The sequence below is a fragment of the Balaenoptera ricei genome, chromosome 9, assembly GCF_028023285.1.
Source record: "Balaenoptera ricei isolate mBalRic1 chromosome 9, mBalRic1.hap2, whole genome shotgun sequence".
NCBI classification, from domain to species: Eukaryota; Metazoa; Chordata; class Mammalia; order Artiodactyla; family Balaenopteridae; genus Balaenoptera; species Balaenoptera ricei.
In genome coordinates, this window is record NC_082647.1 from 71,842,670 (window position 1) to 71,855,100 (window position 12,431).

The 12,431-nt window shown below is 36.5% G+C and overlaps 1 protein-coding gene across 4 annotated transcripts in view; it reads right to left on the reverse strand.

Annotated features, from left to right (window-relative positions):
- SNX13 (sorting nexin 13) overlaps positions 1 to 12,431 on the reverse strand; it is a 144,022-nt gene that overhangs the window by 108,628 nt on the left and 22,963 nt on the right. For 3 of the 4 annotated variants that reach the window (XM_059933955.1, XM_059933956.1, XM_059933954.1), the window contains exon 2: positions 12,273 to 12,402. The exons of the other annotated variant lie outside the window; for it this stretch is intronic. In XM_059933955.1, coding sequence (XP_059789938.1) covers positions 12,273 to 12,296 — 24 coding nt within the window. In that variant the 5' untranslated portion in view covers positions 12,297 to 12,402. The remainder of the gene's footprint in view (positions 1 to 12,272; positions 12,403 to 12,431) is intronic. 4 annotated transcript variants of the gene reach the window in all.

Below are 12,431 nucleotides of genomic sequence, written 5' to 3' on the forward strand. Positions count from 1 at the left end.
AAATGTCTATTTTTACTTTACATATATATCAGTCTCATTCTTAAATACATATGTATGTATACATGTATATGTATATACAGATAACATACAAAAAGGAAAAGTATTCCCTTAAAAATAACTGATTAAAGCAAAATTTTTAAAGCTACCAAAGAATAAGACAGCTAAATTTCTAATTATGTGAACTAAAAGAATCCATCAAGATATCAGAAAAAAAATACCAATCCTGGGCATTCTGAACAAATTTTTTTGTATCAGCATACTTAGCCTGATTATTTTTTTAATTCAATTACATACCAGTAGAAGAAAGCATGTATAGCTATCATTCATCTAAGAAAGGGAGGGGGAGAGTTATAAATTTATATAAACATTTGCTTATATTTTTTAAATATAAGGATATACAGAAAATTTTTTAAATGACGATCTATAAGGAATGGAGAAAATGGGGTAAAGGGGACAGGGATAAGAACGAGACGCTCTGAAAATACCTTGCTCTGTAGATCTGACTTTGTATCAGTATAAATATTTTACATATAAAAAGAATTTCAAAAGCAATCTCTAAAATTCAAAAGCAAAGTGAAATTTAAAAATCTAACTGTATATACTAACAATGTGGAATAACCATATAAAGAAAGCAAATCAAATGATTTTACAATATAGTAATTTTACTATGAATCATTGTTTCAGTAAAAAATAGTGTTGATAGTTCCACTAAAACGAACTAGGGCTATTGGAGGAATGGGTGATTCCAAGTCTGGAGCAGGAAATGAGTTTAAGATGGGCCTGGAACATTTTGCCATACCAAAAAGCTACCAAAGATTACTAAGAATATGTCAAAACTCAGCAGACAACCTGAAGAGGCTTCACCTGGCTAAAGATGGAATCAGTAACACTAACAACTGCAATGTATTGAAGCACTTCAGATATTTGAGTTCATGAAATCATAGAAATATTTTTAAATTTCACTGATCACCTTTGAAGGGTTCTAAAGAACCAACTCTTTTTGAAAAGTGGTAGAGAATTAGGCATTTATCAGGGTAATCAGAGAGTTGATGAAAAATCGGTTTCTCTTTAAGGAAAAAATCCATATAAGAAGAAGAAATGACAGAATATTGCCATATTGCAATCCCTAACATATTTAGGGATCTACCAGTCTAACACATGCAAGGGAGGGATGGGGGGGCGGGCAGAGAGAGAGAGGATGAAAGAGAGAGAGAGGATGAAAGAGAGAGAGAGAATATGAACCAGACATTACATGCCTCTTGAAATAAAAATACACATCGCCATCTATCAAAGAGTTTTGTGGGGTGGGGTGGGGGGACTCAAACCTGAATCTGACTGAGGAAAAGCAGAAGACTGAGAAAATGTTACATCATGGAGATGAACTTAGCAAAATTCAGACTGTGAGAAACACTAAAGGGCAAAAGACCCAATTCCTTCAACAAAGGGCAAAGGGAAAAAAAATAAAGAGAAGGAGGGAAGAGGAAGGTTGAGGAGAACCTGTGGATTAAAACTGCAATATGTAGAGCTTATTCAACTTGATTTTAACAAAAATACAGTGGAAAAAGGAGAAGAAGAATGAGGAGGGAAAGAAGGAAGAGAAACTGGGTAATTCTAAACATCTTCTGAATATTTAATGACATTAACAAGTTACTGCTTATCTTTTAGCTTAAATAATGAATGGTACCAGCTATTATGTTATAACAAAAAGAACCCTTATGTTTTAGAGATGCATGACGAAATATTTGAAGATGAAATCACGTATCTGGAATATGCTTCAAAATAATTCTGGAAGTGGACAGTAGAGGAAAAGTGAAAAAGGATATATAGACAAAATACAATTAGCCATGAGTTGGTAAATGTCTAAACTGGGCGTGACAGAGGAAGTTCACTATACTAATCCTTCTACTTTTAATGTTCAAAATTTTTCACTAAAAATGTTTTTTAAAACACACACAATAATCACAAAATTCACTTACATGGTAAATGCACTTGCATTTCTTAAGGAACCAATGCAGGAAATAAACAGTGCACAAACATGCTACAGGTTCACAGCCCAGAGAATTAAACTGGGATTAAAAATTTCCTGTGATTAGTTGATAGCAGAGCAATATACACTTGGCTATTCAATTAAGAAAAAGATTCTTTTAAATATGGAACTACTGTGAGAAATGAGTTTTAATATCCTATTTTATGTGTGGGTTATGTATTTATTTTATATAAGAATTACTGCCTTTCAAAATAATTATTTGGAGGGGTTACACTGATCCTATAATAATTAGATAACCATGTATTGGGCCTTAGTTATACAAAGATGAATCAGGCAGTTTCTGCCCTCAAAACGCTCATAAACTAAAAAGGTAAAATACACATGTAATGATAACACAAATGTGGTAAGTGCCATAATAAAAAGTTACAAAGTGTTTGGGAATACAAAAAAGATAAATCCTCCAGAGCTTAAACAGTATTGACACTCCTTTAAAATTGGTTTCCAAAGGCTGTTTTGCAGTTGAACAAGAAAAATCAATCTCTTTTCTTTTCAGTTACCCACTTCTTTCCATCAAAATGGTATTACCCAAAATTACTCACTTGATTTACTGAAATTTTGTTAATTTCCAAAAATAAAAATTCCAAGTGAACAAAGATTCACAACTGCTAATGCTACATAAGAGTGTGCCACAGGGGAAGTACTCTTTCATTCAAAAGTAGGACAGAGAATATAATTTGTTTACTGAACTTTTACGCCCAATGCTCAAGGCTATTTATACTTTTATGTGTAAATATATTCAAAGATTCCATTTATAAATGGCAACAAAGTAAGTTGTGAGAGATAAATGCACTATTCAAGAGTTTCCAAAAACTACACATAACCAAAGCCAATCTTTTCAACAAATGGTGCTGTCACAGACATCCACAAAGAAAAAAATTAATCTAAGACATGGATCTTATACCTTTCACAAAAATTAACTCAAAATGGGCACAGACCTAAATGTAAAACATAAAACTATAAAACTCCAGAAGAAAACTTAGGAGAAAACCCTAGGCAACTTTGGGTATGGTGATGCATTTTTAGATATAACACCAGACATAATCCATGAAAAAAAATAATTGATAAGCTGGACTTCATTAAAATTAGAAGCTTCTCTGTACTTTCTCTGTACTTTCCTTTTAATTTTGTTATAAACCTAAAACTGCTCTTTTAAAAAAGTCTTTAAAAAAACTACATATAGGGCTTCCCTGGTGGTGCAGTGGTTGAGAATCCGCCTGCCAATGCAGGGGACACGGGTTCGAGCCCTGGTCTGGGAGGATCCCGCATGCCGCGGAGCAACTGGGCCCGTGAGCCACAACTGCTGAGCCTGCGCGTCTGGAGCCTGTGCTCCGCAACAAGAGAGGCCCCGATAGTGAGAGGTCTGCGCACCGCGATGAGGAGTGGCCCCTGCTCGCCGCAACTAGAGAAAGCCCTGGCACAGAAGCGAAGACCCAACACAGCCAAAAATAAATAATAAATTAATTAATTAATTTAAAAAAAAAAAACTACATATAATCACAAATACAAGATGATTTTACAGCAGGAGAGAATGATAAGACAGCACCAGTCATGAATTATAATAAACTGATACACCATCATAGTCATTATCAATGCACAAAAGTATGAAACTGAATCGTCAAACTGCTCAAAATTCATTCAACTTTATTAAAATGTAAAGAAACCTATTTTTACATAATGTTAAAATTAACTATTTAGGGGCTTCCCTGGTGGTGCAGTGGTTAAGAATCCACCTGCCAATGCACGGGACACGGGTTCGAGCCCTGGTCCGGGAAGATCCCACAATGCCATGGAGCAACTAAGCCAGTGCACCACAACTACTGAGCCTATGCTCTAGAGCCCACGAGCCACAACTACTGAGTCCGTGTGCCACAACTACTGAAGCCCACAAACCTAGAGCCCCTGCTCCACAACAAGAGAAGCCACCGCAATGAGAAGCCCACACACCGCAACAAAGAGTAGCCCCCACTCTCTGCAACTAGACAAAGCCCGTGTGCAGCAACGAAGACCCGATGCAGCCAAAAATTTTAAAAAATAAAATAAATTTTTTTTTTAAATGTGTCATTTAAAAAAAAATTAACTATTTAGATTCATTTCATAGATTTCATAATCTCTCATCTTAGAACAGGAAACAAGAGGTCAATACCTCTGATACAGAAAACCTTAAGAGAAACTATAAACATACACAAAATATGCCATCATGTAATTAAGGAAAATTGTTTGATGATCAGAATTTTAGTTGACATAATACATTAGCACATACTTCAACTACCTCCACCTAGACTCCCCTCCTCCCAAAGAAAATCACACTGTCTTTATTCAGGATACCTAGTGTATGAATTCCTCTCATAATCTAATCTAGTGTGGTCAAAAGCCAATTAGATCAAGAATCAACAATCAAATTCTAACATTTTGTGGCACCGTTTTTTAAATATAATTTTTACTTGTGAGATCTAATTTTTAAACAAATGGAATTTATTTACAAGGGAAAGCTGTTGCTAAAAGGGAACATGCACACTCAAAACTATGAAAGTTCCACTTGCAGGAATCATTACTTTTCCCTCCCATGGAGAACAAACAGAAAATCCAAAGGTCAGTTCCAACATATCTCCCTGATTTTCCTATGGAATGAGGAGATTTTCTATAAAAATTCTTTGACTCAACAAAAATAAATAAATACAGTAAGCCCTAACAAATTATACTTTGAGTACATTCAGTAAATCAGGTGTTCAGAACTTGAAACCCACCAAGTGACAGAAACATTATTCTTCACATGGGTTACATTCTGGTGGCAAAACACCAAAGCTGGGTGTGGGGATGGGGGTGGGTGTGTGTGTTTAATTTTGTACTTAAATATGCATGATAAAATAATAGAAAAATATCCTCCCTAACTAAACACTCCAGTTTCAAGTCACTGATCATGGTGCTCAGGATCAAAACCTCAGCAAATAAGGAACTGAAGATAGGGAGGATTCATTACCAGAATACTTACTGCAGATGGGACAGGAGTCAGCCCATCTGATTTCATGACCCTTTATTACTCAATCGTCCAAATCAAGAGATTGAGCCTGTCTCCTTTTCCACTACAGTCTTCTGAGGCTTCCAAGTCAAGTTTCCTCTCCTACCCTAGTATGCAATAGAACCAAACACACCTCAAATATCTCAGTAGGTGATGATGGTCGGTCTTTGTTACAAAGAATTTAATGTTTGAGAAAGGGATCAAAAACTGCCAGCATAGTATTTTTTTTAATTCTGAATAAACATTTTTTAAAAATCACATTAAAAATCAGGATTTCTGACTTTTCTTGAAAAACAGAAAAACCTGGCATCAGTGGAATCACCTCCCTGAAAGGCAATAATGGAATGAAGCTGAGTGGCAACAATCCCCATGAAAATGAGCCACAAACTCCTCGGTAGTGCCACAGTCCCAAAATTTGCTATAAGGTGTACCTGATGTGAGTCCAAGATGTGATTTATCACCATAACTTTACAGTTGTTTTAATGAAAGAAGCAAAATATTTACCTGTATCTATGTTACTATCAGAAGAGGAAAAACAAAAGATAAACCAAGAAAGTAATATGTTTAAAAAATGGCAGACAACCTATTTCTTAGTGGAAGTAAAGTTAGAAATACATATCCCCATTTCATGAAGAGATGTGAATTCACATTAAGCGTTTCCTTTTCCCTAGTGTAGTCTGACAACAGACACTTCAAAGAGGAATAAACTAATAGCCTCAAGAAGAATCCAGTGGAGTAAAGAATGGAAGGAACAAATAGGGGCTGCAAAGGGGAAATTTCTGAAATCTGTTAAAGTGGGAAAGAATAAAAGGAAATTAAAGAGATCAAAGAAAATTTCTACTGCTTTGCAAGTATACCAGATTATCTTTAAGCAGAAGAAAGCCTGCAATGCCCAGGATTCTGTTTTCACTCTCCTACAGTCTTACTATATATGCAATCCCTGAGTAATCTTGTTTTCTAATCTACCACTTTTAACTACCTCATACGTACCATGACTTCCAAAACTGTGCCTCCAGCCCAGATATACCTCCTGAATTTCTAACACTTATATTCAACAGCATACTGAACGCTTCTGCCTGAATTTCTCATGGGTACCTCAAACTCATCGTGTCTAAAATTAAACTCATTCCATACCCCAATTTCCTATATTCCCTCATTTAAATTAAAAGGAGGAGACGTCGACATAGAGAATGGACTTGAGGACACAGGATGGGCAGGGGGAAGCTGGTGAGAGTAGCATCGACGTATATACACTACCAAATGTAAGATAGATAGTGGGAAGCAGCTGCATAGCACAAGGAGATCAGCTTGGTGCTTTGTGACCACCTAGAGGGGTGGGATAGGGAAGGTGGGAGGGAGGCTCAAGAGGGAGGGATATGGGGATATATGTACGCAGATGGCTGATGCACTTTGTTGTACAACAGAAACTAACACAGTATTGTGAAGCAAGTATACTACAATAGAGATGTATTAAAAATAATTAATTAATTAATTAATTAAAAGGAGGCATCACTGCCTATCCAATCACTGAAAAGAGAAGTCGTAAGAGTTACCTTGAACTGTCCTCTTAGAACTCTCACATCCAACTAATTAGTTATATTTTACATCTTAAATATCTCTTGGGGCCCTCCTCACCACCAAAGCCTTATACAAGACCTTCATTACAGCCTACAAGACTGCAAGACTACAATTCCTGCCTCTCCTCTGTTACATCCTCCTCACTACCAAAATGACTTTTGAAAAAAGATTCTGAAATACCTGGCTTTTTCGTGAGTAGGACCTGTTCTCTTGCTTTTGTTCTCTAGGATGGATCACGTTTCCGCTCTAGCAAAATCTCTACCAAGTTCCCTTCAAGAACCAGATCAAATTTATATCTGCCATAAAGCGAGTCTTCCCTCATAGGCACCTCTCCCTCTTCCCAGATACAATGTTCAGTCCTTGCATTCTCTGCCTCCACTGCACTATTTAAAGCTCTATAGTAATTATTCATGAATATCTGCTTTTTGTAAACTAGAAACTTCTTTCATTCATTGGTCAAACATTTATTAAAGTCTAGCATGTGCCCCCTATAGCCAGGCTCTGCAAGTAAAGGATTGTTCTGGGCCTCAAGAAGCTCACAATCTTGTGGAGGAAGAGAATTACGTATAAAATTATAAAACAATAGAGTAAGAAAAATGATAAGACATGCATCAGCTATTACAAGGCACTAAAAAGAAGGAGCAGGTAATCTGACCCAGCCTGAAGGGGAGGAGGGGCGGCAAATCAGAGGAAGCATCCTGAAAAAGGTAACACCTAAGATTAATTTTAGAGGATAACAGGACACAGCCAGGTGAAGAAGAGGGCAACTGATAAAGAGAAGACAACAGGAGTAGGCACTGAAGCAAGAAACAGTGTCCCATGGGGAAGCCACTGAAGGTTGTTTTTAAAAGGTAGATTGTGAGAAGCATATGGAGTGTTCAAGTTAAACCATTCTATCAATTATGTGCAAGATTTGAAATAGGCAGGAAAACCTATGAAGAGCAATTACAGTCATACTATCTAAAAGCCAGAAACAGGTCAGTAGTAGTGGGGATGAACAGACGTCTGCATAGTAGAGAGATATCTAAATGACCCGATCAACAGGTCAATAGATTGCATGGAGCATGACAAAGAGCCATCATCACAGCTCTTTAAGCTTGAGTAGTATCTGGCTGAACAACTAGTCACCCCAAACAAGATACAAGAAAGAAGGCTGGGGGATGGTAAGTTTGTTGTTTTGTTTTGCGGATGAAGAAGTGAAGTTCAGTATGGGACATGTTCCGAGCAAAGATACATACAGATCTCAAGTGAAGACAGACAGCAAGCAAATGGATATAGTGATACAAGTTATTTTCAAAGGAATACTCAGGACTACTGATACACAGAATCAGAATTGATTACCACACAGATAGTCATCTAAAAAAAATGAGAATGAAGTAGATCATGAAGAGAGTCACTAAGTCAAGGATGAAATACTGGTAACATCAACATTTTAAGAGGCAGAAAAAGAGAATGAACCTCATGAAGATGACTGAGAAGGTAAGCTTAGAAAGGTATAAAAAGAGCCAGTAATGGATGGTGTCCTAAAAGAATGATCTACAGGTCCAAAACCAGGAGAACAGTTCAGTAAGATAAAAGCCAATAAATGTCCAGAGGATTTGACAACTAGAAGGTACCTGTTGGTATTACTGAGAGTGACATCTGTAGAGTAGTGAGTACAAACCAGACTGCAGTAGTTTAGGGGTGAGTGGGAACAGAGTTGTATATATGTTAGGCTCTAGGGAAGGATCCAATAAAGAGTACAAGTAAGATAAGGTATGACTCATAGGGCAGCAGGTGAAAGAAGCAACGGTACAAAGAGAGTCTGACCTCTAATAATTTCATTAGAGACAGCTCAGCTTCCAAAGCATAGAATTCTTTAAGGGCAGAGAAAATACCATATTCAACTTTATCTGCCCATAGCTAGCAAAATTCCTGGAGCATAATACAAACTCAAAGATTCTGTGATATGCATGAATGACCAAGGGCAGCAGGGCAGGGGGAGACACACTAAAAAGAAATACTCCCTAGAAGCATGTATCTCTTGTATTTCCACTCTTAAGAGTTACTACTTTAGAGATTTATTTACATTTAAGGAACTTAAAAACGCACAAATGTATGGGATATAGAGTGATATACCATGATAGTCTGTTCAGTCTTTGCCATTCAAATATAATATCTATTTAGTAGTTTACTAGACAACTAAAAATGAAATCAGTAATTGCTACATACTATAAAAGGTATGTGCCTATCCCATCCTCTCATCCACAGCCCTGAAAATGATATCATTCTGTCTACTGCCCCATCCCCAACCTTGTCTACACCAGGAATGTATACCTGACATAGAGACAGCCAATGCATACTTTGGCTGTATACTGAGGCAGACAATGTACACTCTGTGAGACTGGGCTCCATCAGTGATCTGAGCTAGACCCTCTCTCGGTAATCTGAAAAGTTAAAAACTGTTGCCAGCCAATGGTGGACACTGAACCTGAAAAAGGATATATATGTTCTGGGGCCGGAGTAGCCATTTTAAGGGGACATACAGGCCAACTGGTAGGCAAGGAAGCCAACCGAGAAAAACTGAAATGAGGCAGATACACTCTGAAAAGCCAAGATGAGAGACTGTGCTTCCCTGAAAGAGAGAGAACTGAGACTTTGGTCAGCTTTTTAGTTCCCACAGGACCAGCTACATTCCATTTTACTTCCCTGGATTTTCCCTTTTATGTGAGGTAACTGGGGTATATTTCTATTCCTTACACTCCAGAGTCACCACTGGAAAAACTCCTAAACAAGATTAGATAAATGCCAACAATACAAAAGTAGTTTTTGTTTCTTTAAGTCTAAACAGATACTACACACTGTAACACAAAAGTAGTTAGGAATTCTAATCCTAGCTGGTTTCTACTCCTAGCTCTGCTCAAAGTTCATGTGAACCTGAGCAATCAAAATGTCTCTCAACCTTTGTTTACTCACTTCTAAAAGGAACTGGATTATAGACTTCTTATATATACTTAAATGGCTTAAAAATTAACTTGAGATGATAGTGTGAGCGGTGTGTGTATGTGTATATACAACAAATTCAAAGATATACTCAAAGCAACTCGACGTCTTTCGTGAATTTCTGTAACTGCAAGAAGAATGTAAACTTGGAGTATAAAAGGGCTCTTTCCTAAAACCCTTAACTGGATTATATGTAATACATTATTTTGCTATTGAGATCATCACTAAGTCTACCAGAAATCCAAAAAGCAGTACCTGAAACAAATGTAGTATCTATGTGAAAATATGAAACTGCCGTTCAGGACAAAGTACTCATCTACTACACTGCCTCCCTTCTTGGACTTCTTAAAAATGCCTACCTACTATGGTTTAAACCATCTTCTGAGGGACTCCTTAAGTACAGATCACCATGCTCTGAATTATAAGAATGACCCCCACCACACTGGGCCACAGTTACAAGGGTGGATTTCTAAGGCTGGTTTACTGGTCTGTGAGACAGCCTGACAGAATAGCTCTATCAAATAATATAGGTAACCCAGAGTAACTGGTGACTCTGATCTGGCCAATAAAGTCTTCTCTTGGGACTGTCAGTTGATGGTGATGGGAATAAAAGTAGCAGTGAGGCAGTAACAGAGTCAGTCAGGATGGCACAGCACCAGCACAGGCACTTACAAAAGCCTAATGCTAGGAGCGCCACAGGTTACCCACGTAGCTAGATCTGTATTATATATATTGTACATGACCTTCTGGTGGCCAGATATGTGCTGTACCCATAACTCCAGTCTACATCTCAATCTATCTGAAACCATGCAAGGCAGCCGTTTCTGTTGTATTGTGAAGTCTGGCTATCTAATAAGGCTCTTCTTTCACTGATTTCACCACTACTTTATAATAAAATTCTTGTCGCCTAAGGGATTATTCCAGAATTCCTCTGTGCCTTACATCCTTAAAAAAAAAAGTCTACCATACCTAATACTTTTCAAAAAACTAAATGCATTCTATGTACCTTTTAGTAGGTCTCTATCTTCTAAAACTAAAGAAATAAAAATAATGACCTTCAGATTCTTTCCTCAGTACTACAGATGTAAGTTTATACTCTGTTTTCTCTGTTAACAGAAAAACTCAATTAGATCTTCCAGAGCTGACATTAGCTTCTTAACTCTTTTTTCTTTCTTGGCAAACATAATTTAGTGAGGGTCATTTTATGATAAAAAACAAATTAAAAATGAAATATTGAAAGAAATAGGCAGACTTCAATAATGTCAGAAGGTCATTATTTAGTCCAAACTAAATCAAAATTAGCCTTATCTCAAAAACCTCAGATAGCTGATGACTATTTAACTTATCTTAAACCATTTACTTTAAATTTTCTACAGTATCCATTTATCAAGTATAATACAAGGTACTATTTTCATAAAGATGTTATAGTGATGGATGGCCCCCAAATGTAAAGAGACTCAAAAAACAATTCCCAAACCCTTGGCAAAAGTAGAAGACAAAGAAATGTGACCTGCACTAAAGTCACTAAAGTTAAAACCTATAAATAACTTCTTGAAGGTACCCAAGACTATTTGTTACTGTTTTTCCCTATTTTTTCTTTTTCATTATTTTCATTTTATCTTGCACAGTAAATAGATTTACATTTACTTAGACCTCTAAAACCATTCTCTGGGTTCTAAGAACATAAATATAGTGAGAGAAAAGAAATGAAGGAGCACAACTTCACCTCAGTTTGAATGAAATGAACAAAGCAAAATCATGTTCAATAAACAAATAAACCACTGGAACAGAGATAAACAAACCCGTTTGAAAAATCTACTGTATAAAATGTACTAAATAAGAGTTGATATCCTAAAAAAACAACAACAAAAAACTGATCTTTGGCTCATTTTCTTTTTCAAGTCACCATGATCTTACATAGGAGAGTAGAAGGGAAACAAATAAACAAACAAAACTGGGATATGTAAAATGGTACAGCCACCGTATAAAATGGTTTGACAGTTACTCAAAAATTTAAACATACAATTACCATATGACCAAGAAATTTCACTCCTAGGTATATATCCAAAAAGACTAAAAACTCAAACAAATACATATACATACATGTTCACAGCAACACTATTCACGATAGCCAAAAGATGAAAATAGCCCAAATGTCCACTAATGAATGAATGGATAAACAAACTGTGGTCTCTACTTACAATAGAATATTTATTATACAATCATAAAAAGGAATGAGGCAGTACTGATATATGCTACAACATGGATAGCACATCATGCTAAGTGAAAGAAGCCAGGCACAAATGGTCAAATACTGTAAGATTCCATTTATATGAAATACCCAGAAAAGATAAATCCATAGAGACAGAACGCAGAATGGTGGCTGCCAGCTGCTGGGAGGAGAGTAAAATGGGGAGCAAGTGTAATTTGGGGTGATGAAAATGTTCTGAAACTAGATAGAGGTGGCGGCTACACAACTTTGTGATTGTACTAAATGCCAATGAATTGTTCACTTTAAAATGGTAACTTTATGTTATGTCAATTTCAATTTCACACCAATTTTTTGAAAACTTAAAAAAAAAAACTGGGTCAGTTGTTAGAAGACACAATTTCTAGACCCAGGTTCTAGGCCAGCCACTTATAGCTGACCTCTCTGAGCCTCAATTTCTTCATCTGTAAACGGGTTGGGAACAGATGATATCCAAGCTTCCTCTCATTAACTGGTGCTCTATATCTGCAGCTCTGAATTTTTAAAGAATTGTATCCTATAGGAATATATCTGAAAAACAAAGCATGAAGTACTGGTTA